The sequence below is a fragment of the Tachypleus tridentatus genome, chromosome 1, assembly GCF_004210375.1.
Source record: "Tachypleus tridentatus isolate NWPU-2018 chromosome 1, ASM421037v1, whole genome shotgun sequence".
NCBI classification, from domain to species: Eukaryota; Metazoa; Arthropoda; class Merostomata; order Xiphosura; family Limulidae; genus Tachypleus; species Tachypleus tridentatus.
Genome location: NC_134825.1, coordinates 38,289,509 through 38,315,926, shown reverse-complemented (window position 1 = coordinate 38,315,926; position 26,418 = coordinate 38,289,509). Strand labels below are relative to the sequence as shown.

At 30.4% G+C, this 26,418-nt stretch overlaps 1 protein-coding gene across 4 annotated transcripts; it reads right to left on the bottom strand.

Moving 5' to 3' along the window:
* Positions 1-235: 235 nt before the first annotated feature.
* LOC143246412 (bestrophin-4-like) lies at positions 236-26,403 on the bottom strand. Of its 4 annotated transcripts, none has more exons than XM_076493094.1 (10): positions 25,867-26,400; positions 22,134-22,628; positions 20,912-21,046; positions 13,624-13,790; positions 10,841-10,995; positions 9,982-10,059; positions 8,599-8,751; positions 8,294-8,374; positions 6,978-7,129; positions 236-5,917 (listed from the first exon to the last, which is right to left on the bottom strand). In XM_076493094.1, the coding sequence occupies exons 2-10, from the start codon at positions 22,310-22,312 to the stop codon at positions 5,134-5,136; spliced, it is 1,884 nt and encodes a 627-aa protein (XP_076349209.1). In that variant the 5' UTR covers positions 22,313-22,628; positions 25,867-26,400; the 3' UTR covers positions 236-5,133. The 4 variants fall into 4 exon arrangements, with proteins under 4 accessions (XP_076349209.1, XP_076349201.1, XP_076349219.1 ...); XM_076493086.1 differs by having other exon boundaries at positions 22,134-22,614; XM_076493104.1 differs by lacking the exon at positions 20,912-21,046 and having other exon boundaries at positions 22,134-22,614; positions 25,867-26,403.
* Positions 26,404-26,418: the final 15 nt, after the last annotated feature.

The window sequence follows — 26,418 nt, the reverse complement described above, 5'->3', positions numbered from 1 at the left end:
GATAAAACTGGAAATTAACCTGTGCCGGATCTTATACGTACACATGTTAAAGTATAGTAATCTTTAATTTTGAACATCCAATCAGTAGGAAGGTTGCCAGCCAGGAGAAACTGTCACTACAAATACCTCGGCCTGGAAATAAGGCAAACAATTACATGTTTCTTCATACAAAACTAGTCTTATTTTCCTTTTTTTATTATTTGTAAATAAATGTAGAAAACTCGTCAAATGTCTTAAAACAATTTTATTATCCACAATAAAAAAAATATTATACATATATTATTTGATACAACTATTTTTAGTTAATGCTAAGATTCTTGCAAGAAAATTTAACAAAAATATATTTTATTTTTACTTCGGTATTGCTTCTTATGTCCTTTATTTGAATTTGTACCAATTTCATACAAACGAAATAGTCCAGAGTTTTCAAGCGGAGTTTTTATATCAGTCTAAACTATTTTGATCTTGCCAATTCTATTCCGTCTCACAAGATATTCTTTTAAACTCATTTGATTCTAAAGCTTAATTAAAAGAGAACAAATTCACCTACATCTTAATAATAATGGAATAAATATTCGTTACAGAAACATGCCTACAAAATATTACAAATATATAAAAAATATAAACAAATCTTTTCACCGACATGTAGGCATTAAAAACATAAGAAACATGCCTATTATATGTAAAAAAGGTATCTGACGGCCTTGATATTTCATAACTGAAATGTCTTTCGTCACCTTAGATTATTCTAGTATTTATACCAATTGTATATTAATTGTACAAGTCAGCCTTTACTCGTCAACGCCGGCACATGAAGGTCTAATATTTATCTTTTTTTTTGTGTGTGTGTGTAAAGTTCCAGAAGAAATGGTTAAGACACGAACACAACTGCGTCATTTGATTTTCAGTAGATATTTTAATAAAACAAACTTCCAGAAAAGAAAAATAGGCTTTGATCAATTCTCTTGAAATAAAACTTATTATTCACTTCATTTAAGTATAAAATTTAACTTGAGATACTTTGATAAATTGAAATATCTTCCCAGACCAATAAAAGTTTTCTTTTATATGTGCATGGTTGATGAAATTAAAAACATTTCCTTACAAATCCGTAAGAGCTAAGGTCTTTTATACTGAAACATTCCACATAGTATCCAATAGTGCAGCAGATTCTATAAACCGATTTGTATTCGTTCACTAACATTGTATTACATTTAATAATCATTAAAGGTTTTACGAGAGACAAATTCAATTTTTTTAACCGGCTACTTCGTAATTTACTTTGAAAGATTATTAGAACAAGCTTATCCTCCTCGTTCAAAAAAAAAAAAATCCAAGGTCTAAGCTGGGTCGTTTCTAAAAAAAACTAACATTCTCGAAACAACTAAAGTTTAAATTCAAACAAACACTAAATTCTCATATATTCTTAGCTTTCTCTTACCCCTCTTAAAAGTATGGAAAATATTCTTTTCGCTGTTCTCAAGACGCAGACAATTTTCCTTAATCAAAAAACAAGGCACCTTTCAGGTGCTAATGGATTCATTTCTTCAGACTTTCATAGTGTTTACGAAGGTTTGAAGTTTAGGTCTTTAATTATTTCCAAATATTACAAAATATATCAACATAAAACTGTTTAAATTATAAACACAAGTAATGCCAATATCTTTTACCAACACTAAACCAACAATCAAGATGTTTTTTTATATCATGTACAAGAAAATAACAAATATAGACGAAATAGTTGAAAATAATATTACGACGCTGCAATAATATTATATTATTTAATACGATATTGAATAAATATTTAATGACAAACACTAATCTTCACAGCTAAAATTAAAAAATAATTGCTCTGTACAGTTTTGTAGCAACAATAATTAAATTTTTCAACTCGAAAAAGAAAATTCATTGAAAGAACATAATTAACTTAATACTTCGTCTAATATACAAGAACAACAATTAGAAAAGGCTCTCTATATATAACGTATCCACCATAATGTGACATCAAAATTATAAAATAATCAACCTTAGACTTACTTCAGATTCGCTATCATCATACCCGGGATCTATCCGAATTTTATCCAGTCTCAGGAATTCCTTTACCTTCAAAGGTTTCCGGTGATTTATACACGATCTCCGGACGAGGTAGAATTTGCAATGAGTGCGATGCTCATGCGCGAGCGTTTTCTCATATCTTTTTTCTTAAATTAATATTTTATTATTGTTTTGGAGTAGTAATGTACTTTTTTTATTGAAAATTAAAACGGTCCAGATAACGTTAAAATTTTCAAATATAACTATTGTTGCGTCACGTGTTTTCGATCCAATCGTACTGTTAAAACTTGAATCATGAAAAACAAAAAAGCACGTGACATGCAACTCAGCGGGACATTAATATCTTCAAATTCATCACTACATAAAAATAATCTTAACCATGTAAATTACACTAACTTATTCATACTTTCTACTCTGGCTTCAGCCAATAAAAATATCCTAAACGAATTAAATGGTGTTTTTTACATTTCTTCCCAGGAAAATCTTACAAAAACGGTTTATAGTGATCTAAAGATTGCTAGAAAAGTTAAAGCATTGTGTTCCTAACTTGAATTTCCTAAAAGTGATATACGCTCTTTTACATTAATTTCTAGTACTATAAAAAACGAAGTATACGGGATTATTTATTTAATTTTGAGGGCTATCTGCACTAGGCATCCCTACTTTTGAAGTAACAGACAAGATGAAAGGAAGGTAATCAAAACCCACCCTCTGCAATCTCTTAAAGTAATCTTCTACGAATGAAAAGTGGCATTGGTCGTCAAGTTACAACGCCTCTACGGTTAAAAGGACAAGAATGATTGGGACTCAAACCCATGATCCAAAGATTGCAAGTGTCTTGACTACCAGGCCTCATGAAATTGCATAAAGCATGTGCAGATATAATTCAGTCCATTTCAGAGCTAACAAATAAAAATACACAGCTAGATAAAAGTGACTTCTCAAATGTACAAACATTAAAAATGCCAGATGAACACACACACAACCTCACATTAATGTCAGCTAAAGTAGTAATGCTCATTCATGGGACATTTGACAAAGATTAGTTTGTTGTTGTTTTTTAGCTAAATACTCTTCATGCAGCGACACTTATTTATTATAAACAATGCTATTATCGTTATTAATTGCTATAAAGGAAAAAATATCCTACTTGCAGGTTATAAAACCACCTCTGAAAAAAATTAAAGTATTTTGCCACAAACGCGAATACAAGTTTTCTTACATTGCTAGATTACAGTACATACACAAGAATAAATGTATCGATAACCATACAGTACAGTTTATCTGTATATGGCTACTAGTGATGTCCAGCATCACTGCTTACCAGTATCATGTAGCAAAATACAAAGAAAACCCTTAAAATGTGAAATTTTGCAGCTATATAAATAAAAGGGTTCAAGTTATATTTGCAAGTGATTTACTTTAATTTGACATATTGATATTTAAACAGCTAATTGAAGTACATGTTTTGTGTCATTTCAGGCACAAACATGTCTTATAAAATAAGTTGTTTTAATTTTTTCATTCTGCCCAACTTCCAAATTTAATCCATGACTGCTAGTTAGGAGTTATTTTATGTAGTTAAAATTGAATATGCTATTATCTGTCTCAATGTAGTTAAACATCAATATCTATTTATCATTATACAATCAAAAACATTCTTTACGAACCCAAAATCATGTTTTCATGTTGACTAAGTCAGTTACATGTTAATCATGTTGCTTGATATATAGAAAGGTTTATGATAATATAATGGCATATACCTGTTACACTTTAAGCTGAAAAACTTAAGAATTACAAAGCATTCAATTAACAAAAATATAAAATCAATTAAAACACATGAATTTTTACATGCTTAACTACTTGTAGCTTTGGTTCATCAAAACCTATTTTTAAACTGCTATTACATTAAATCAAGTATAGAAAACACTTTATGAACAACAGTATTCAGATGTTGAAGATAAAAATTAGATAAAGAATGTTAATAATGTTCTAAAATATAGACAGCAATGCACTAATGAATTTGATTCAGATAGTGGATGAATTTTGTAGAGCACAAGTACTACAGTAATAACCCTGCTACTTAAACAATAAGATGGCATATACAAATAATATAATTTTGGAAAATATACCTTGACACTAATGTTAACTTACACAAAATACTACATGATAAATCCTAAGAACACAAAAAAGACAGCGTAACAAGTTAAAAATAACATTTTGAACTGCAAATGGATATAATATTAAAAATCAAGTTAGTCTAAAAACTAATGTTTCTAACCTAAACTGGTGTTTGCTTCTAAATGGACAGTCTGACTTGAATAATTCAGGACTACATGTCAGCATTCTCATAGTTGCCTTCATCACATTAACCATGAGAGTGTCAAAACATTGTCCATAATTAATCATTTTAGGTGGGCAGATGCCATGAAACAATATATATGTATATATCGTTATAATAATTGTTATAATATAAAGATAAATTCAGTATTTACTCCTGATCTCTGATAAGGTAAATTGATGCACAATAATAAGTTCCACTCATACTCCTGGACTTGACTTGATTTATAGAAAATATAGAAGTTTCTTAAACTTTTATTCTTAATAAGTTTCAGCACAGTCAGATACAATGTTCATATTTCCCTCATACAGAAAGTGTATAGAAAATAGTTGTATTTTCTTTGTCTGATTTGCTTTCTTAGATTAACGTTTTATCTGTAGACACAAGAAAGTATTGTGAAAAAAATTATAACAATCTTCCACAAATTTAAAGTCCTGCTAATTTATATGAAATGATCAAGTAATATTACAAAATTAGTTTGAAACAATAACTTATTATTGTATAAATAGTAAACAAAAAAAACAATAAAGGACTGGCTTATGTCATCTTCCAACTGTTAATTATTAGTGAATAAAACAATGGCAGAACAAAAGATCCCTAAACTCAAACTTTTGTAAGTTAAATGATAAAACAAAAAACTGACTAAAAATACTTTTTTTCTTAGATTATCACATCAATCAAGCAAAACATTTACAAAAAGAATATCATCATACTTTATGAAACAAGAAATAATTAAACTATTGTTCTCCTAAGAGCTCAGCATAACTACTAACTGTGCTTTGATTGCTTTCTACATATACAGCAAGACTTTCATCTGACAGTGTTGGTTCAAATGGTGATTGTACTTGATCTGTTGGAGAGTCAGAGGCAGAATCCATTTCTACAACTACATCTTTTGATGGTTGATTTTGATCTCCTTCAAAAGTGACCATTTTGTTTCCTTCTTTACAGTCCTCTACTGTTCCAGTGGGCTCAGTGTCCTTACTCTTCTTGACTGAAAACTCAGATTGATCAGTAGGGCCATCTGAACGGATTTCACTAGCAGGAATATCTATAATCAGTGAAGACTGCTGAACTGAGGTTCCTGTAGCATCATTTTTCAAAACATCATGAGATTCCTGTGGCATTGTAACCAACTCTTGATCATCTTTTTCATCATTTTGTGAATTCTTTGTATTTTCACTCTGAGAACTTGTGCGAGATTTTCGACTTGGTGTTTTTAGTGTAAAAGTAGGCATTATGCTCCCCTCTTTCTTTGGGGTTTGTGCTACATTTTCTGAACTACTATGTCCTATCAACATATTTAAAAATTTGCTCCCTGGAAAATCACTAAAGCCTTTGAGACCTGACTGAGAGCCAGTTTCATCTACAATAGGAATAGTTGGTTTATCAGGTTGTGGAAAACCTGGGTACAATAATTCTGTATTTGGGCTGACTGGAGGGCTGCTATAGGTGTTCTCTTCTCCATCGTCTTCCATGATCGTTTCCATTGGAACAAACTCAGCTTCATCAAGATTAATGCTGAAATTTAAAATGCAAATTTACTATAATAGTCCTCAATATTTTTAAATTTGTATATCATACAATCCCTAAAAATAGTTAAGTCTCTTAATTGTTAGAAAACAAAGGTTAATAGATTTTATAAATAAAGGTGTTCCATTTTGGGTTTAAATAGTATAATCAATATGTTTCCTATTGGCTCCTCCTGCCTGTTTTGTTTTCCTTGAGATGTTTCAGCTACATACCATGCTGAGTCCTTCACCAGACTTGAAGGTAAGGCTTGAAATCTTGTCTTAAGGCCAAATATGCCAACTGACAATGGCAAAATTAATACTAAAGGTTGCAGAACATAATTTTTTGAACTTAAAAAGACTAATTCATAAGCCTGAAGATTCAAAAGAAAAACATAGAATATAAAAACTTTACACATAGTTGACCTTATTCATATGCATACAACTGATTGCTTTACACACTGTTTATTACATTCTTTATGACAGGTTGAAAATCAATATACTTAGCCAGAAAATTAATACCATTAAAACAGTATTGCATACATTTACATGTGTCTTAATGATATCTCAAAATGTCTGAACAAAAAAAGCTTTAAGTCATATCAAGTGGTCCTTAAACATCAATACTCTTATGTATTCATTTGAAAATACTTATCTAATTTCATACAATGAAAATCACATCAATTTTTAGAGCTAGTATATGGAAGCTACTAGGTAAAAGATTTTTAATGTCGTTTTTATTACTTATGTATAAATTTTCAAAAAACAAGCATTCTGCCAAAATCAAAATACTGATAATGTAGTTTTCAAAATTATTTTGTACAATTTTCAAAATGTCCAAGACACAGTCAAGATGGAACAGACACACTTGGGTTTTGGACATACTATTAACTTTACACCCATTAATGCATCTAGTATTACAATTTTATTAAAATTAAGAGGTACTATGTAGAAGAATAAAGAATATAAGATTTAAGAATACTGCAAATAACTTAGTACCAAAGTAAGATAATACTTATATGAAGAAAAGTACAGAAAGATATACTATTACAGTTTACATGTAAACTTACTCCAGATTAACAGCAGAACCTAAGTGAGGTTGAGTGCGAAGAGCCACTGAAGATTTAGTATATGGAAGCTGAGGCTCTAGTTCATCCCAGTACTGATCTTTAACAAGGCGAGGATGTCGTTGACACATTTCATCTACTATCAAAAACGATATCTACATGGAAAGAAAATGAACTTTTAGAAATACAAGAAAAACAACTGGAATAAACTACAATGCCATAAGAGATACTTGTAACCCTAAATACTTTTCTTATATAGAATGTTATTTTATTATGTGCATTTAAGTTTCTTCTTTCTAATGAAACTACGAGAGAAATAATTACCAAAGATGCTTTTGGAATTGATACATTCCCTACATTTACTGGCATACTTTTGCCGTCCTTAGACAATGTCCTGCAATCTCCTATCCCATTCATCAGTTAAGGTAATACTATCCTCCGACATCACGTAATAGGTTAAGATACTGATCTGTTTGGCATTTAGAAAAGTAGTCCAGAAGAATTTTTTCAAATTAGATCAAAACTTCTTGTTGGCCAATCAATATTCTCCATGGTTTCTTATCTGATATAGTCCATAACAATTCAGACAGTATAACATTAAGTTAACCACTGCTAGCACCTCTCTACATAGTAAATGAACCACCAACAAAATGATCACTTATCAGGAATATTGTTTACCTCTGGCTATACATGCACAAATATACTGACCATTAAATAGATATGAAGCCTTGACTCATCTTTGAAGAGTACAAGTGCTACTTATTCTGGTTGAACAAAGTTTTTTACAACTTAGTAAATGATAATCATTTTTTACTGTTTTAAAATCCATTACACAAATAATAGCCTGGACTAATGATTCCCAGTAACCATATATTGTGAACAGCAGCCTTTATATGCCATAACTGATCATTAATGATGACATCCAGGCCACTGAAACATCAAAATAAGCTACCATTTATATCTGTGTTTGTTTGGTTTTTAATATTTGAACAGCTCTTACAATATGGATTTTCATCCAAAGTATCAGCCTGTCATCAATGGGTAATCAAATAAATTATGTGAAACCAACAACCAAAACTGAACCAAATGAGAAAAATACATAAACGAAATGAGGTTAGTTTTTCTAACATTAGTAGAATAGGCAAAATATATCTAAAACACCTTTGCATTTTTGCAACAGCACGTATAATTAATGGCATACAATTTTTTCATTATTCAAAAGGCACAAAAGTGTAATGGTCACATAATATTAAACTGTTTAATATTTTGTTGTAAAGTATAACAGTTTGGTTTATGTATGGTATATAATAATCACTTACCACAAGGTTTCTGTCTAAACACCAATTTAACTCAAAATCATCGTCATCTTCCCCAAAAGGATTAATAAGCTGCTCTGCTACCTATAAGAAAATCATGTAAAAATAACATAAGCCTTCTTTCCAGATACATTGTAGTATGTACTTATAACAAAATCCACAAAATAATAAAATATTCTATGAAAGAATTTTGGTGTTCTTAAAACCACATGCTTAAATGGATAAAATAAAGTTATCCACAGAAGTAAAACAGTATTTCAAAACACTTTCTGAATATTCTTTTACACAAAATATCAACCAGAACTTACCTTTAACCAACCCATGTAAAAGAAAAACTGCAAAATTGTGAATATAGGAATATAGAGATCCACTTCATACCCTGGGTAACCTTTCTCTGGATTTAAATACTGACGACCCATAACTGATGCCATAAAGTAAGTGTAAATGGCCAGAGTTACAACCTAGTGGTTAAAAATAAATCTATGAAATTAAGCAATCCAAAACAATGATTCCACATGTAATGCAAATTTTCCACCAACTGTAAGACTTAATGATATAAACAAGAAGTATTGCCACCTAGAAATAAGAACAACGGGTACATGATCACAAAGACAAGGCTTTCAGTCACAATCTTTTCTTATTCAACTAACACATACTTATAGCAATTTAAGAATGAAGTAGGTGTTCATACTATTTCACAGCAATGTTGATGGAAAACAAGCTTATATGAATTAATGAACCAGACTATTGAACCTACCACTGGTAAGCCATCATCTATATAATGAATTAATGAACCAGACTATTGAACCTACCACTGGTAAGCCATCATCTATATAATGAATTAATGAACCAGACTATTGAACCTACCACTGGTAAGCCATCATCTATATACACTAGGTAAAAAGTCTAAAGGAAGGAGTAATGTATTTTTGCATGACAGGTTTACGATGGATCCTTTTGCAATATCAACTATGCTGCAGGCTGTTTACATTTCAAAATGTACAGTTGTTAGATACAGCATGATCAAGTATGGTAAACTGGATTGTATCAATGCTCTGAAGCTTCAAACCTGTTTTATTTTAATGTACTCAACCTCTGTATTTTACATTATATCACTAGAAAATGTTTTTATGAAACTTTAGAATTCTCAAGAAGCAACTTAAAATGAAATTTGGCAACAAATCTGAATATTAAAAAAAGAAATAAATGAAAAAATCTACAAAAATATAAATAATATTTTGAATAATCCTCAATAACATTAACACTTCCCTTTCATCTAAAAAAAATGAAATAAAAGTTGAAAAAAAAAGACGCAAGACTTAATTTTTCATTTGTTTTACTTTAATTGTTTCATAACCACAGAGTGTATCTGCATTTCCTAAAAAGCAAAGAGAGACATGCATAATTGGATAAATTATTGCAGAATTAACTACCCTTGTAAAGTAACACAATAAACAGTAATTTGGACTTGAAAACATCCTTCCTTTCTAGATAATAACACGAAAAGCAATAATTTATGTGCTCTAAAGACTTCCTAAAAGTTTGAAATTTTTCTCCATATTTATCTGCTTTTTTTAAATTTTAGTTTAATACAAAAATTCTTAACTAAAGTCTTTTCACACTTGCATTATACAAGTTAAGCATCTGTTCAATAAAAGGTAACCAAAAATTAAATGTAAGCAAATCCTCACCTGTGTATACACAAGAGGAATGCTAATCCAGTCAAAATTGAATAACATTCCACAGTTTCCACGAAATGTATGCAGTTCCTGTAAGGGAAAAATACATTTTCATTAGATTTTAGCAACATGGCAAAAAAACAGACAGCACCTACATAAATACAACTGAAATGATGATGTTATCATGATTATATAACATTCTTCAATTCACCCTGAATACATGCATCAACTGAAAAATGGTTACTTGTAAACTCAAAGCTTATCTTAAACATTTATAAAACAACTTAATAATTACATTAATAATACTTGAAAATAGTGTAGCTTTATTATTAATTTTTCAGAAGCACTTCCCATAGAGTTTTTGCAATTGTGCACATGGCTTAACTTCAAAATAGGAACACAGGACCATAAAAGTTTAAAATTTTGATATACTTAGAATACAAAAATCAATGTATTTTAAGTCACCCTTTGGTGCTGCTCATGTAAAGATTGGATGTATTTGAATTATTAACTAATAACCATTATTTTAACTTCAATCACAAATCAAGCTATCAGATTAATACAAATTTACATGATACAAACAAAACTAGCCTTCAGTGTTTGGTAATGATGAAATCCTTGGGAAAAAAAAAATTCAAAATAACAAATCAGATATAATATTATATCTAACCATAAAAATTCTAGCCACATTTACCAAACAAGGAGTAATGTCACTTGATAACTTGGGCTTCATCATAAACATTTATTCTAATAGTACGAAGAAATTACAATTTCATCCACACTTCTACATAAATAAAGAAAAATTAATTAATCAAAAATAAGTTGTATATGAATATACAAACTAAAAGATCATTTCATAAAGAAGAATTACATTCAGCAGATCACTCAAGAGAATGTCATCTTTAATTCTACCCTCCTTCCTTGCACGTGTGGCTAAAGCTGTGAACCACTGGGCTGGAATCCACCACTTCCCGTGAACAACAGAAATCTCTTCATACACAGTACGTTCTTCCTTTGTCATCAGACCTAAAAACAAAATAATGAAGTCTATTCTAGACAAGTATATTTTTTTTATTTAGTAAAAATAATTCATTAAAAAACAGATTAATTTATGTTATGCATACAAGAAAATTTATTCACTTATTACATGTTTAACATACAAAATAGTAAAACATATTAATGGAACAGAAAACATCATATCACTTTCCTTGCAATTTTACTACACTATTCACTGTTAAAGATACTGATGAAGTTCTAATATAAGATTTATGTCAGAGTGAATAAAAATACACTATAAAGGATAATCATCATTTTTGTTTTATTCATGGTATGAGTAGTTGCTAGTAATGCATGTATTGTACTTATCTTGTTGTTTTGTGAATCACGATCCAGACATGCATATTACTACATGCCATTATTTAACAAGAGTCGTCTTTTATCTACCTTACACGAGCATTTCATTAAAAAAGTAACAAGGCTATCAACTTAACTTACATTATACAAATATGGGAATATTTCATGGTGCAAATAATGATTTAATTATAAGTTGATGTTTAAAATATACAAGTTATATTTTTTGCTTCCTTCAGATATGTATGTTATATGCAGTGTTTTAAATACAATTCTTGGGCATAGCTGATATCTACCAAATAGTTATTAGTATGCATATTATAGCAGGTTCCAAAAATATTATGTGAAGAATAAATTAAACATAGACATCATAGGACAAAACAAGAACAAATACAATAAAACACATCTTTATTCACATAAATACCACTGTAAAAACAAAACTGACTAGCTTCAGAATTAGAAAAGAGGAGAAAAATGTTAAATCATACATTCCAATAATATAATGGTCTAAGTGAAGTATTCTACAACCCTTAGAATATCTACACACAAAATCATTCTAAATAATACCCAGTTTATAGAAGTACCTGTTTTACTTTTTTTGATAGGTTTGCCTCAGTCCAGAAGGTGAACACAGACACAGGGTCAAACTTGCAAAAGTTTTCATGAAATAAACATTACTGTATATAAATTTTAACTAAGCAAAGTGACTAATACATGCTTACAGCCTTTCAACATCCAGCTAACCCTATGCATATAGAATAGTCAGTATGTGAAAATCATGGCTACTTTATAGTTAAATTAAAGATTCAATTAAACTACTTTATTTTCAATGTATGTTAATAAAGTTGTCATCAAATGTAGTTTATAATTCGAACTTTTATATTATCTAAGTTTTAATTTTTATAAACTAAAGAACTTCTCAATTTGCACCTTTGAGCTGCATGACCTGGTGGCACTGTGGCTTCAAATTCATATTTTCTCCTTTGTTCATAAGGGCTTTAGATCATTTAACTAACTTGAAGCACATACTGCAGATATTAGAAAGCCACAGTATGAAATTTTAACCTCTCATCTTCTTGTTTTACTAAGATAAACTTCTAGAACTTTCTCCAACATAACTATTGCACATGTTTATTACCAAAAGAAAGTGCAAATCATAAACTATATAAAACATATGACTACTTGTATTGTTTTAGTGGTAAAAACATTTTGCTCTAAGAGCTCGGCATGTTTAGATTAAAGACACTGCTCTGAACAGAAATGAAATGTTTTAACCCAGAAAAATTGATAGTATTTCTTAGACATTCTATTTTAGGTATTCACTTAGTAGCTTCTAGTTTAGTAAATGAAATATAAAAACTAACAAAAAAGTATTTTTAATGTTAACATAAAAATCATCTTTCACTAAGACTGACTAGGTTAATTCTTAAATTCAGACACACTATTAGTAAAAATACTTTAATAAAAACAAAATTTATTCTGTACAACAGGCTCATAATATTTGCTAAAACTTTCAAATTCTGTGAATTTAGACTTACTATATTCATAGCCATAATACATACAGTTTCATGGTTACATCATCAGTCAAACTGACTCTGCACATATGCATAGGGTTAACATGAAAAAAAAAAATGCCATTAGGTACAAGCAGAACACATACATAAAATTACAAAAATTACCTGAACATTCCATACAAGATTTATATACTAAACTAAAGTAAGAAAGGTGGAATTCAATTATTTCAACTGCACAAATATACAGGGGTGGACAAAAAAGTGGCCTCCTCAAAAAAATGTTGCTAATTTGTTTATATCTCAATTGGATACCACAAAAGTACATAAAACTACATGTTTTTAGAATGCACTCAAAGAGATCTGTTCAAATATTATCTCAAATCCTAATTTTAACACTGATGTTCATAAATACCTCAACTTTTCATAATTTTAATCACATATTCTCATGGAAAGTGTTGTGCACCTACTGTAGTTTCTTAGATCTTCTTATTCCAGTTAGCCTATACAATGATCAACCAAGTTTCTCTGCAATTGTGACAGTTAAAAAGTAAACTAAGAATCAACCTGGAAATGAGTTCTTACTTATTTTTGAAGCCAATATGAGACAAACAACATCCTGTAAACTGACAATTAATAAATGTTAAAAGAAGACTACAAGTCTGAAATGTCTTATAATAATGACTGTGTACCTCATAATAAAGATGTGAAAATTTGTAATATTTTTAGCAAAACAAAACAAGTTTTGATAGATTGACAGACAATTTAGAAAATTTGTTATTCAAATGTTTACCTGCTTCCTCCACATGGTCCAATGTAGGAAAACGTTTTTTAACTGCAGTGCTCACTGCTTGGAAGGACAATACTGACAACAGGCTTAAATAACGAGCAAGTGTCCGACGAATCAATCTTCCTCTTTCATCTCTGCCATGAACATATGCTGATATAAGCATACAAGGCCTGCAATAAATTTAATTTCAATAATACATATAATTTCCATAATGTAACAAAATACAGACTTTTAAAATGTGTCAGACTTAAAAGCATACTTTGCAAGAACTAGTTCAAAGTAATTTTCAAAACTATTTCACTCAGCATCAACAATCAGTATAATGTAAACAGCTCTGAAATAAATCAGTCTTTCATAAAACTGTGTATTTTAATGCAACTACAAATGAAGACATGTACTGATAAATGTACAAAATGTGCATACTTTTTACATGTACTTTCATGTTTTACACATTCAAATTTCATCTTTAAAACTAGTATTTTCACTTAAACCTCATATTCACACAAATTTTCTCTACCATAACTATTAGTTATTCTTCTAAATACCCTACACATCTCAGATTTCCAGTTGCATAATTTTTCACGTTGTATAGACATAAAAAAAATTACACAAAGCTGATGTTAATTAAATTCACTATGAATTTGTGTGAAAATTCAGAGACAAAATCATGAAATTTTATACTTCATTAAGAAAATTTATTATTTATAACATTAAGTCTAGAGAAAAAAAATCTAGAATGTTTCAAATAAACAGACAAACAAAGTCCTAATTTTTAAAAAAAAATCACGCGTTATGTGTAATTCTACCCGAAATACTCACATGCATTACATAATAACCTCAAATAATGTTTCTAACAAACTAACAATTGATATAGGCAGTGCTCAAAGTGGGGTAAAATAAGGGATACAATATTATTATTAAAGATAATGAATAAGGAACAAATTAAAAAAACGTCTCAAAAATTTATCTTCACTCATAAAAATAAAATGAAAAGTGAAAAGGTACTGAAATTTTTTAAGAGTAATTAGCATAATATTTATACTCTTTACCCAATATGTAAGAGAGTAAAATTATTTCTTTCCAATATATAGCACTGAAACATAAATTTTCCACATTTTCAGTTACAACTAAAATTTTAAAGATTATGTTGTTCTTCAAAGTTCCTCAGATGGAATATAAAGGAGCTCAAGTGAATTCTAGTTTTCATCTTCCTTAAAAAAAACTAGCTGGGAATTAATTGCCTTCTCATTCATGGATTTTAATTAGCAAAATGATTTATTACTATTGATAAATCAGATAATGGTTTCATGTGGGCTTGCTTTTAACCTTCACTGCTCAACAGGCATCAATCACTACTTTCTTGTGTCAAAAAGTTGAGGGTTTAATGATACATTTATGCTAGTGTTGGAGCTTAAAACAGCAGAATTTCACACAAAATTGCTAAAGATTTCTTACACAGACTTTACAAAATTTTAACAAAGAATTGACATAGATTTTGACTTGTGAAGTAAAAAGTATTTTTTCATTTTTTTCCCCCCCATACATAACTCCTTTGTGAAACTCTCAAAATCTTCAGTTTAGATTTCTGGTAACACGTTATTGTATTTTCCCATTATTTTACTCTCTAAAATCTCTCAAAGTTCTCTCACAATATTAAGAGTTAACTTTCAGTCATATTTGTACAAGGCAATCATCTGGCTTTCACTTTTAATTTAATCCTTTCATTACAGGCTTGGTATAACATACAAGTTCATCTACACATTTGTGCATGTTAAGTATCTGCACTATAACCTTTGATACATGATTGTATACTCACAAAATTTGGTAGACTTTCAGTAAAGACTACAAATATTTTATATAAAAGAAAATCAGCTTCATTAGTGAAATATTTTTACTAAAGATTTGTATGGACTCGTTACAAATCTGAGTGTGAAGTGATTTCCCAAAAACCTGAAATATTATTTACATAATCTATAAACCTCCCAAATACATTTCAAATGTTTGTTTTCAGTAAGACTATATTTTGTTATTTTCTATACTCTAACTACGTAGGATATTTCACTTCACCAACCTCGTAACCATCATGAAAAACATTAAAAAATAAATATAAATTATGATTTTTTCATGCTAGAATGACTACATATTATAATACTAAAATATAAATATTTAGTCTACGTAGCTTAAGTCTGATAGCACAATATATTTACATATTATACTGACCTTCCAGTTATGCTTAGCTAACACTAAATAACTTGCATTGACACAGTACTCATCCACTTATGTTACATATCCAGTAACATAACAGATTGCTAAGCCTTTTAAAATTTCATGTGGAAGATATCAAACAAATTTTTAACGTTATATACACACACACACACACACACACACACAGTTGAATAACCAATAAATCATAAATAACTACAATGATGCCAAAGAATTCCGTTATATTTATTAAGCTTAGTAACCCAGCTATATTTAAATATGAAACCTTGAGCAGACTAAAGACACAATTTACCTCCTGAAAATCTTAGATCGAAAGAACATAGAGGTTTTCACAAATTAAAATAGCCAAGAAAACACTCTGAAAACATTCTAAGATGTTTATTGATTATTCACATATAATAAGTTGATATAAGTGTACAGAAGAGACCATTTCAAAAAATGGAAAAAGGTGAACAGGGCCACTGCATTTAATTCATTACATAAATCATATCTAAGCAGAATGACAATACGTGAGGTTATTATTTTATATTATAACTTTTTAATATTGGTAATTTTTGTTCCTAATTTATACAAAACTATAGACTTAGTATTTTGACCTCACAAACATCTAATTTTAAACAGTGCTGCATTCAACATACCATGAGACTCACTAAAATCTATGTTTAGTTGTTTCTTTTAATATCTACTTTTAATGTAGGAAATTAACTCAGATATTATTAAAGTTTGAATTATAAGCTACAATTTGATTCCAACCTTTATTGACATAAATTATAAAATAATAGTTCAATAAAATTTTGAATGCAAGTCGGCAAATATGATGACATGGCCTTTGACCTGTAAATCATTGGGAAAGGGTTAATTAAATTCTTTACATTCATGAAGCTTTGTATTAGTTGCTTCATGGAATATCAGATCATGGGTATATATTTAAATTACAGGTGATGAATGTTGTAAAGAAATCCAAGCAGAAGCTTCAATTTTATGTGGGGTTAAAGTGATGGTTAACTTTGTTGTTTTGAACTTCAACTTAGAGACAGTCACCATTAGTACTTTTTTGTTTTTATACTTCATCTTAAGTTACAGGTGAAGAACCTGTATGAACAAGAATTCATTTCTCAGTTAAGTTTTCATTGATTTTGCTAGTCTTAAACCCTTTGTTTACACACAAACTCAAGATATCACTTACCCTATCGTAAACTGTGTACTTGTTTACTGTATTATAGTGCATTGTTGTTTGAACTAAAAACTGCAAGACTCTCATTAAACACTAATTTCATGTGTATGTGTGTGTGTCATCTCTTTCTTTGTAATTCAACTATCACAACTTGTTAAGAAAAAAATAGACATAAAAACCCAAGATCTGACAACCTCCATCCAGTTAACAAGTCCAATTTTTAAGCTTTGTTAGTGTTATGGACAAAGAATTTTGGTTAAACAGGATTATTAGTACAGAAGGTATTCGCTACATACTAAAAGACGTATGCTCTATTGAATGATGATTGATGAACTGAGAAAGGGTAGCAATTATGGTGGTCCAAAGAAAGCTTCTTGGATTTGGCATTTTTACAGTTGCTGCAAATATCCCTTGTGATTATCTCTTTGCACCTACCAACTCAAGAGATTATGGAATGAGTGCCATCTGGAACACTCAAAAACCCTTACAAAATTCTTCCCACTAGGTTTCACCCTGGTAGTGGAACCTGTATAATGAAAAGTTATAGACAACAGACACTGGTGGTGGATGACCTCTAACATGATTAGCTGTTTAGGCAACAATAATATGAGTGATAAGTGCATGGTGGGTTAGTAAACCATTATGAGAAGAGAAGCAAGGTTCCTTTATCCTTAACTCATGATAGTCCATATAGAGAAGTCAAGCAGAGTACAGTAATACCATCTAGTCAGTCTTTAGTTGGTCTTATAAAACACTATTGCAACCTAAATAAAAGTGAACTGTGTTAGTGATTGCCAGCACATATTTGGCTTGATAAAAGCATGCCTGAGTGGGCAACACTCACCACAGAACAGAATCCTATGAAGAAAGAGGAAAAAGACCCTGGAAAGGAAAGAAGTGTCAAAATTAGTAATGAAAGTACTCACCCCTTTGTATAAATCTAGCAAACAGCTAAAGAGGTAGTCAAAAAACACCTCAGAGGAAAATACTGCCAGATCATGAAAATAATGTTAGATAAAATATTTAAAGAGATCTGCAAACCAGCTTACAAAATGTCCTCCAGCCTGTAATCTAAAGGCTGCTAAGCACATAAATGTGATGAATCTGATGAGACGTGGCTCAGAATAGTCTACTCACCTCCAAAGAGAGCCCAGAATAAGCAATATTGAAGAAGGTAACTGGGAATAAATTGCAGGAAATTAAAGCTCACAATGAATTTAAAAAAAAAAACACATTGTTTAGCATGCCACATAACACATCAAATCCATCACCAGACATAACAAACAATGGAGATCAAGTTGTTCACAGAGGTGTGAAATAGCAACCAAATGGATAAGTAAAAAATTATCTCTTTCTCTGGTTGCCATTGTCCAAGGTAAGAATGATCTGTCTGGGTACAGTAGGACATAGATAGAATGATAAGGGATCCTATGCTCGTGCAGCTCAAATAAATTTGATTGTCAATGTTCAAAGGCCAACAGTAACATAAGAAAAGCTTAAGGGAAAGATGATACATAGTGCATGAGGTTAAGGACTCAAATAGATGATGAGAGAGAAACATCATGTAACAATATCTCAATTAGATAACTGAATCAGTCATATGGGACAATGGACCCAAAACAACTTGAGAAGGCCAGAGAACAATGAGGACTCAAGGAATTACCATCTCTTCTATTATCTAAAGGTAGCTGATAACTCTGTCTGATATAGGGTGATTGTTGAAAGATATAAAACCCTCATCAAAAAGCCAATTCAAAAGCCAAGTTGGTTGGTACATCTGGATTAAGTGGGTTCAACCACCTCATAATAAAGCATTATCAATACATGTGCCATTTCTGTTGATATGTGTCCATCATGAAATGATACAGACTGAGAAAAGTACATGGCTACCTTAGAAGTTAAAACCTGACACAGTGCAAAGAGCTGCATAAATTCATGCATAAAGCTTGAGCTTCAGGAAGAATGGTGTAAGTTGTCAGATTTTGGCTGTCTTAACAGAGATGACAAAACAGGAAGTTGGAAACCTTGGCACTCATGAAGGTACTGCCAAAAGTAGAAATCATAGTTGATCTGGCCAATCCAATGTTACCAACAAACCCAACCAAGAGCTGAACAAATCATTGTTAAGGCTATGAGTAACAGATGAATAGGTATATAGGTGCAATTCAGTCCAGTTCTGACTGAATAAATCTATTTCAAATGCTCAGAGATTAGGTACCAGAGACCAAAATGCTGAAAGTTGAGTGTTCCAATAAGCATCACATTCATAGATCATCAATGTCACAAACTGAGAGCAACTCCAATGGAAAAATCCCTTGATGAAGCATTCATTCTGTCAGGAGACTCCAGTAGGGTTGTGAAAGTGAGCTGCCACAAAGTTCACCAGCCATGAAACATATTGATCTTGATATGATATGAATAGAATGGGTCAAATATCAAAAATCCAAGGTTCAAAAATAGAGAGACCCGAGTTGAATGCCCCCTTGATGGGAAAAGTGAGAAGCCATTTAACGATTGTTAAAGTTTGAAGCATGATATCACTCTCTCTTAATGATTCCAAACCTTAAGACATTGCCCTTTCAAGAGCAAGAAGTTCCAAAACATTAATGTTGAGAGAAGTCAAAGTCTCATTATCCATCCATAGGTCTAGTATTCCTGACCATTAAAATATGCATCACATTCTTAAAGTGAGGCATTCCATGAAATGATGAGAAGCTGAATGGGATGGCAACAGAGGAACACCGACTGTAGTATTGTTCTGATCCAACCATCACTTGAAATCAAAGATATCAATCCTGAAGAAAGGAATATGGGAATCCAGTGAATTGCTGCTTATGATCTACTAGTGATGCAGTGACCACTGAAGAGATCTCATGTTGACCTTGTCTCCAAGATATGAGGGATTCAAAGTATTTTCACAACCCCGAAAGATAAAAAATCATGTGAGAAGGAGATGCAAGTACAAGTCAAACTGCCTGTATCATTGCATGGAGCATGAATGAAACATGTTGAAAAAGACACTCAGATGGACAATATGTTATTTTAGAGTGAGAAGAGATATCTTAACTATAATAAAAAAAAAATCATGCCTTTGTTCCTTCAGAAAGCAGTATCCAAGTGTGACATACCACAAGCTGACAAGACTGTGCCAGCAGGAGCCAGAGATCCATGAAATGGTGCAAATCTAGGCCAAGGAAATGGAGATGATGAGAAAAGGTTGATACAATTTAACAGAACACCTATGAATTCAATGCTGTTTTGAAGGATAGAGTCATGAATTGCAGTAGCAGATCCTAATATACAGAACACAGATAATAGTTGGACAGAAACTTTTTATTGAATGTTTTATTGAAAAAAAATGACAAAATTACCTGAAGAAGGTACTTATATATAGTATCAAGATAGAGGGTGCACTGAAGTAGGTCAAGATAGTCATGAGACAGATATTGTCAAAAGAAATTAAGTGAGGAGTCAAAGACTGGAGAAAGTAAGAAAAAACATGACTAATGCTTAAATGATCACAGGTAAAGAAACTACAGTAGCTGAGTAATAGCTGTAGTGTGACTGAAGGTAAGCATGTTTTGGAAACAATAGTATCACCATGACAAAAATACAGCAAAACACACTTTTTACATCACAGACTGAAAGCTACTTAAAATATTTATCTTAAATTGAAGAGGAATACTATTTACATGACAAAACTTATTTATCTCTTACCTTATAAATTTACATGTAATTAAATTTCAAGTCAGTACTTCTTGAAATGTAGGCTATTTCATAAAATTACAGCTAACCATCGATGCACGGTATTATACGTTAATTTTAATTTTTCTTCATTGTATTTATCTTGTGATAATACACTACAAATTAAAATATTTAACAAATTATGGTTACTTGTCTGGCCATGGAAGTGACATGAACTGCTGCCACCAGCGGCTAACAACGATAGATACGTAAAAACCCAGGACGAAAGACAGTGGAATGAGATTTGTGAAGGCCTCACAGTAGAGAGCTAGTTTCTCAAAAACACTGAAAGAAACAAATCAAATCAACACCAATATTTTATTTCATGATAAGCAACTTGCAAGCATGCAGAACAAATAAGTAAAATGCTAGACTTGTATTGGAAAGCATATGGTTATTGAAACTGTTTCAGAATATATTTTAATTTTTTACAAAAAATATTACATAATTATGAATATAACTGTACTCTTATTACATTCCAGATCATATACCACTATATTACTTTATTATTTCATATCTGCAGTGTACAAATTATTTCAATGATACTTTATGTACAAAATGTATTTTGGTTTTTAACTTCGCTATCCTAGTCTTTAGAGAAATTGTACATGGTGGGTTAAGCTAGGTTGCTCACATGTCTGTATAAAATACTTTTAAAAGATACTTGAATATGTTATCTCAAAGCAATCACTACCACAGATTTATGGCTAATGTTTCTTAAAACAAAATCACAGCCAAGAATCTTCATATCTTAGAACAGCAGACAAAACACAAGTCTTATGTATTTTTGTAAATACAGAATGTTACAAGATAATTCTTTTGACCATTTATCAAATACTACAATATCTTTTTTACACCTTTATCACTTAACTTTAATTATTTCTATTCTACATATTAAATGAAAACAATCCTATTATATTTACTTGTAAGTAACAAAATCATTATTCATCAGTACATAAAATTAAACTTGTCATAGGTGTACTAGACAATTATGGAATTATTTAAATGTGTTCATATAGTTTGTTAAGAGGTAGTTCCTGTAGTAAATTATTTATATGATTCTAAAACCTTTAGTGCTTTATGCAGAATTATTGATGAACATGGTTTAATTACTTCAAAAGAATTTAAATTTTCATTTAATTTTTAAAGAATCTCAACAATGTAATCAAATTAGAAAAAAATTTATACCTTTACAGATATTGATACAAAAAAGTATGTCAAATTAATATGGATGAGCAATCAGAAATAAATTATGTAGAAAAAGTCTTAACAAAAAGCTAAGTATAAATTTAAAACCTTTTTGTAAAGGATATATAATGCACAACTATACCATATATTAAAAAACCAAGTAAGAAAGAAACCCATTACTTACGTTCTCTGACTTTCTTTTAAGATATAACGGTAAAGTGCACTAAGGCTGTAGTATAAACCACAGAAAATGGCCATTTCTCTGTAAAGTAGTTTGTATATACTTCCTCTCCATCTCAACAAAAGTTTAGCAAAGCCTAACAGACGGGCTTTTGAAACATTTAATGAGTAAGTTACTGTCATTTTAAAAAAAATGTTAGTGTCTCTAATAAGTATAAAGTAAATGTAACTAAACTATATCAACAGGTTTTCAAAGAAGAAAAATTCATGAACAATCTATTTAAGCAAAACTGCCACAAGGATGCCAGAATCTTCTCTTGATTGGCATGCTTTAAGTGTCTTCCACATAGTGTAGAAGGAAAAACTTGCTGGAATCCCCAAGGAGGACAGAGTTACAGAAATACTTGTATTCTCCCATCATGTGATGACAATGAAACAGCATATACAGGATACTTCAATAAAGATTCAGAATGTGAAAAGTTCACCTACATAAAGAAACCTAAATACCATAAGTAACACATCCTACTCCATACATCAAAAAATAAATGAGCTTATACAAGTGTTAAACTGTTTAAGATTTATATACAAGCTTTAAAAATATATGATTTTAGGAAAGAGATCTCAAATGCACACAAGTCTTTCTATTGGTTGATAAAAATTAATTTCAACAATACAACAGTAATAGCAATTATATCTGTTATATGGTCACATAATAAATGTAAAATATTTAACTTTCACGGGTTTCATTTTGTTCTTCCATAATACCAGTATTTGCATAGTGTCAAAATCTGCACTTTGCTATATCATGTCAAAACATTTCCTTTGCTTGAGGAATTAAAAATGAAATGTATATACATAAACACTGTTGCTTCTGAAATCTCAGTTCATGAGCAGCATGATCTGATTTAAAAAGATGTACACTGAAAACTATGAATTTCATCCAGGAAAAAAACAAACAAACAAAAACACCAAAACAGAATTGCTTGTGCTAGATTAAGTTTGTAACAAAATTTTTCCACCAAATATTTACTGAAAATCATGGTTCCTAATATAAATAAAACAAATCTTTATCAGAAGAGTTAGTTATGAATAAAAGGTTAAGAGATAACCAGCTTTCTTTATAACCTGGGAGTCGGCTCCTAAAACATGTTATTTTCTGCCACTGCATCTGACAACAGTCTAAACTTAGGATTTTTTTAAATTTGAATCCAATAATGTGGGAGAAAAAATTTTTACAAACTAATAAAACCAGTGGTAAGGAAATACAGAATATACTAACTCCCTTTTCACTAAGTAAATCAAAGAAAATTTCACTAGCTATATAGAATACATTGCCTAGGGGGAGCCAAAACAGTTTCACAGGATAACAAAATATATAATTACATGTGAAATAAAAACCCTAATAAACCAGGCACTTTTGAAAGGTGAACCTTTCTTCTTCAGGGGCAATCTAGGAATGCAAAAACTGGTCTTGATTGGAACTGAAACTATACAACTGCAGCTGTCGATGGAACACAGATGCACTAATATTTATATATAACAATGGGTTATCTCTAAATAAGCAGAATCAATTACTGCCAATGAAGGTTTTTAACTGCAAAAGAATGAAAAATGCAACTGTAACTGCTTACATATAGAATAACCACAAAGAGAAGCCATCACTAGTAGTTCCTCTGTGAAAATGTTTGAAAATATGTTTTAAAAAGATTCCTGATATGCTTGAACACACTTTAATGCTATTTTCATCACAGTTGGTATTTTTTTCTCTGATATGCAGTTCATACTTGACAAAATGTTGTACAGGATAGTTATTTTTCCACATTTTCTAAGACCTAAAGGATTAAGCACTGTCTCTATTGGCTCCAGGTTTCCAGCTCAACCACTGTATACAAATGCTTATAAAAATCTCCACACATACTTTAACAATCACGTATGAATGTTCCATATTCATAATTTATGTCCTGCACAAAAACTTATTCTATAAATATTACAATTTAGAATTAGGACCCCAACAAAACTAAGTAAAGCTTAGTTATTTAACTTAATATAACAAACAGATAAAAACTCAATCTCATATAAGTATTTACCAATGTTTATGAAGTATTCCACATTTATTTAATTAAAATTACATAAAAGCAATAAGTATTTCTTCACCTTCTCAATCAGCATAATAACCACACAAAGATACTGTACATAAACGTATTACAGGATTCAGCTTTTATAATATATTTAAAACCTAGGCATGTTACAAGTGTACTTTTTCACACAATACAAAAGTATTCATTAGTAACAATACTGATATTATATCATACTTCCCACTCTATGAAGTTGTAAAGATGTTATTAAAAATTATAGTACATCTTATCCTAATAATTTATGTAACCATAACAATGGAATAGCTGTTAAATATTAAATATAATTACACGCATGCATTCTTTGTTTAATTGTCATTCTATTGCAAATATATGTCACCATTATTATTATGCTCCTTTCATAAATCAACTCTATGGTAGTTTTTGGGGATTTTAATAATTTTCTACCCTTAGATAAAATACAAAATTCATACCACCAATTTGTTATCACAGTAAACTAAAATGCCTGTACATAATGGTAGAAACTTGTTCTCATAGTACATCTAAAGTACATACAGTAGGTAAACATCTATCAGAGAATTACTGATATTATATATAATGCTAACAACACAAAGACAAAATCCTAACACTAACAGTATGAATTTTCAGCTAAATGGTTTACTAAATGTGTAGCTTGCTTAGTTTCCAATGCTACATGTTTCAACATATATTTTGAAAATATTTATTTTCAAAATTTCATATATTTATCATTTGCTTGGGTTTTCTAAAATCATTTATTTTACATCTTATACACGTATCTGACTATCCACTTGAAAATGAGGACTTATCATAAATAACAATATTCTTCAATGACAAAATGTCTAGTTTTTAGTTAAGTACTGGTTCTATATAATAATAACCATTTCTACTGATGGTTGAAATTTTACTGTTAAATCTTTAAAAGTCCCATAATTAATAATGTTTTGTTAGAAATATTTAGAAATGATAAATGTATCATAATAATAATAATAAATACAAACAGTAAAATTACCATATTAACTAATAATAATTAACAAAAACTATATTTACACATCAACATAATCATCTGTGGGCAGATACGTAACTGCTAGAACTATTACATCTTGCACCTTATAATAAAGGTCAAGGAAATAGTGCTACAACTGTAATTTTATTAAGCCTGAATCTAACAGCTGTGGATTCGTGCGATATGTAATACGATGAAATAACGTATTAAAACATCCATACATTTTTTAATGTTTCGAATGATACCAGAAACTGCACTGCTAACCCCAAAGTTAAACAATTACTTTTTACTCATCACATGAAATCTGTTTGTTTTAATAGGTCACTTAGAAACCGAAGTGAAGAGACTACCGAAGATGCCAAAATGATTTCCTTTTCTTCACTTTAGTTACCATTAATAAATACTTTTGCAGTTAACCTAGATAACGATTTCTCATTAATACGATTTATACCTTCTACACAAAAAGTTGACACTGTATGGTGGTAAACCACTTGCATTTATTATTTTCTATAATTACTGATTTATCTTTAAGAGTTTAAAAAGAAACAATAATATACGCGTACATAAATACGTATGCATGTTAAAAAATTACCTGCGATAAAAAAATAATTCTAACTTACCGAGACTGATAATCTTAAAAAAACGCTTTCAGGAACAGCTGACTGTTTTCCTAATGTTCACTTGCATGTTACTTTGATAAAGATGGTGCGCTTACTTCTCTCACAATGCAGTAGAAACGGTGATGCACCTTGACGTCATTCACTGTAGATAGTGTGCGCACGAGTTCTGTTCCTAAATCTATTCGGTGTGGGTCAGGCACAATGCTTTTCACAGGGTTGCTATGTGGATATTTTAAAGGTGAGGGAAACTGTGTCACCCACACTCAGATGCCGATTTTGGAAAGTAATGAATAAAAGATTGTTTGAAAATTCGCTTAACTCACCTCAGATGATGAAACTAAACAATGGAACTCATTGCGATGTTAACGTGAATCGTAGAAATGTATGTACAAGTTCTGCTTAAGAAAAAAAAATATTTCCTGAGTCGGACTATTTTAAACCAGCCTGCAGATGAAGTAATAACTATATCAATGATCTTTATACAAAATCTCTGTTTTTGGCCTAATGTAAAGTGCATTTCAGATCCACATAAAGTAAAATATTCCTTGAGAT

Coding starts and splice junctions, on each gene's coding strand:
- LOC143246412 (XM_076493094.1), bottom strand. CDS start 22,312: ATGACAGTAACTTACTCATTAAATGTTTCAAAAGCCCGTCTGTTAGGC. Junction 10,996..13,623: donor GGACCATGTGGAGGAAGCAG/GTAAACATTTGA, acceptor TTTTGTTTTTAG/GTCTGATGACAAAGGAAGAA. Junction 8,375..8,598: donor TTTACATGGGTTGGTTAAAG/GTAAGTTCTGGT, acceptor ATTTTCTTATAG/GTAGCAGAGCAGCTTATTAA.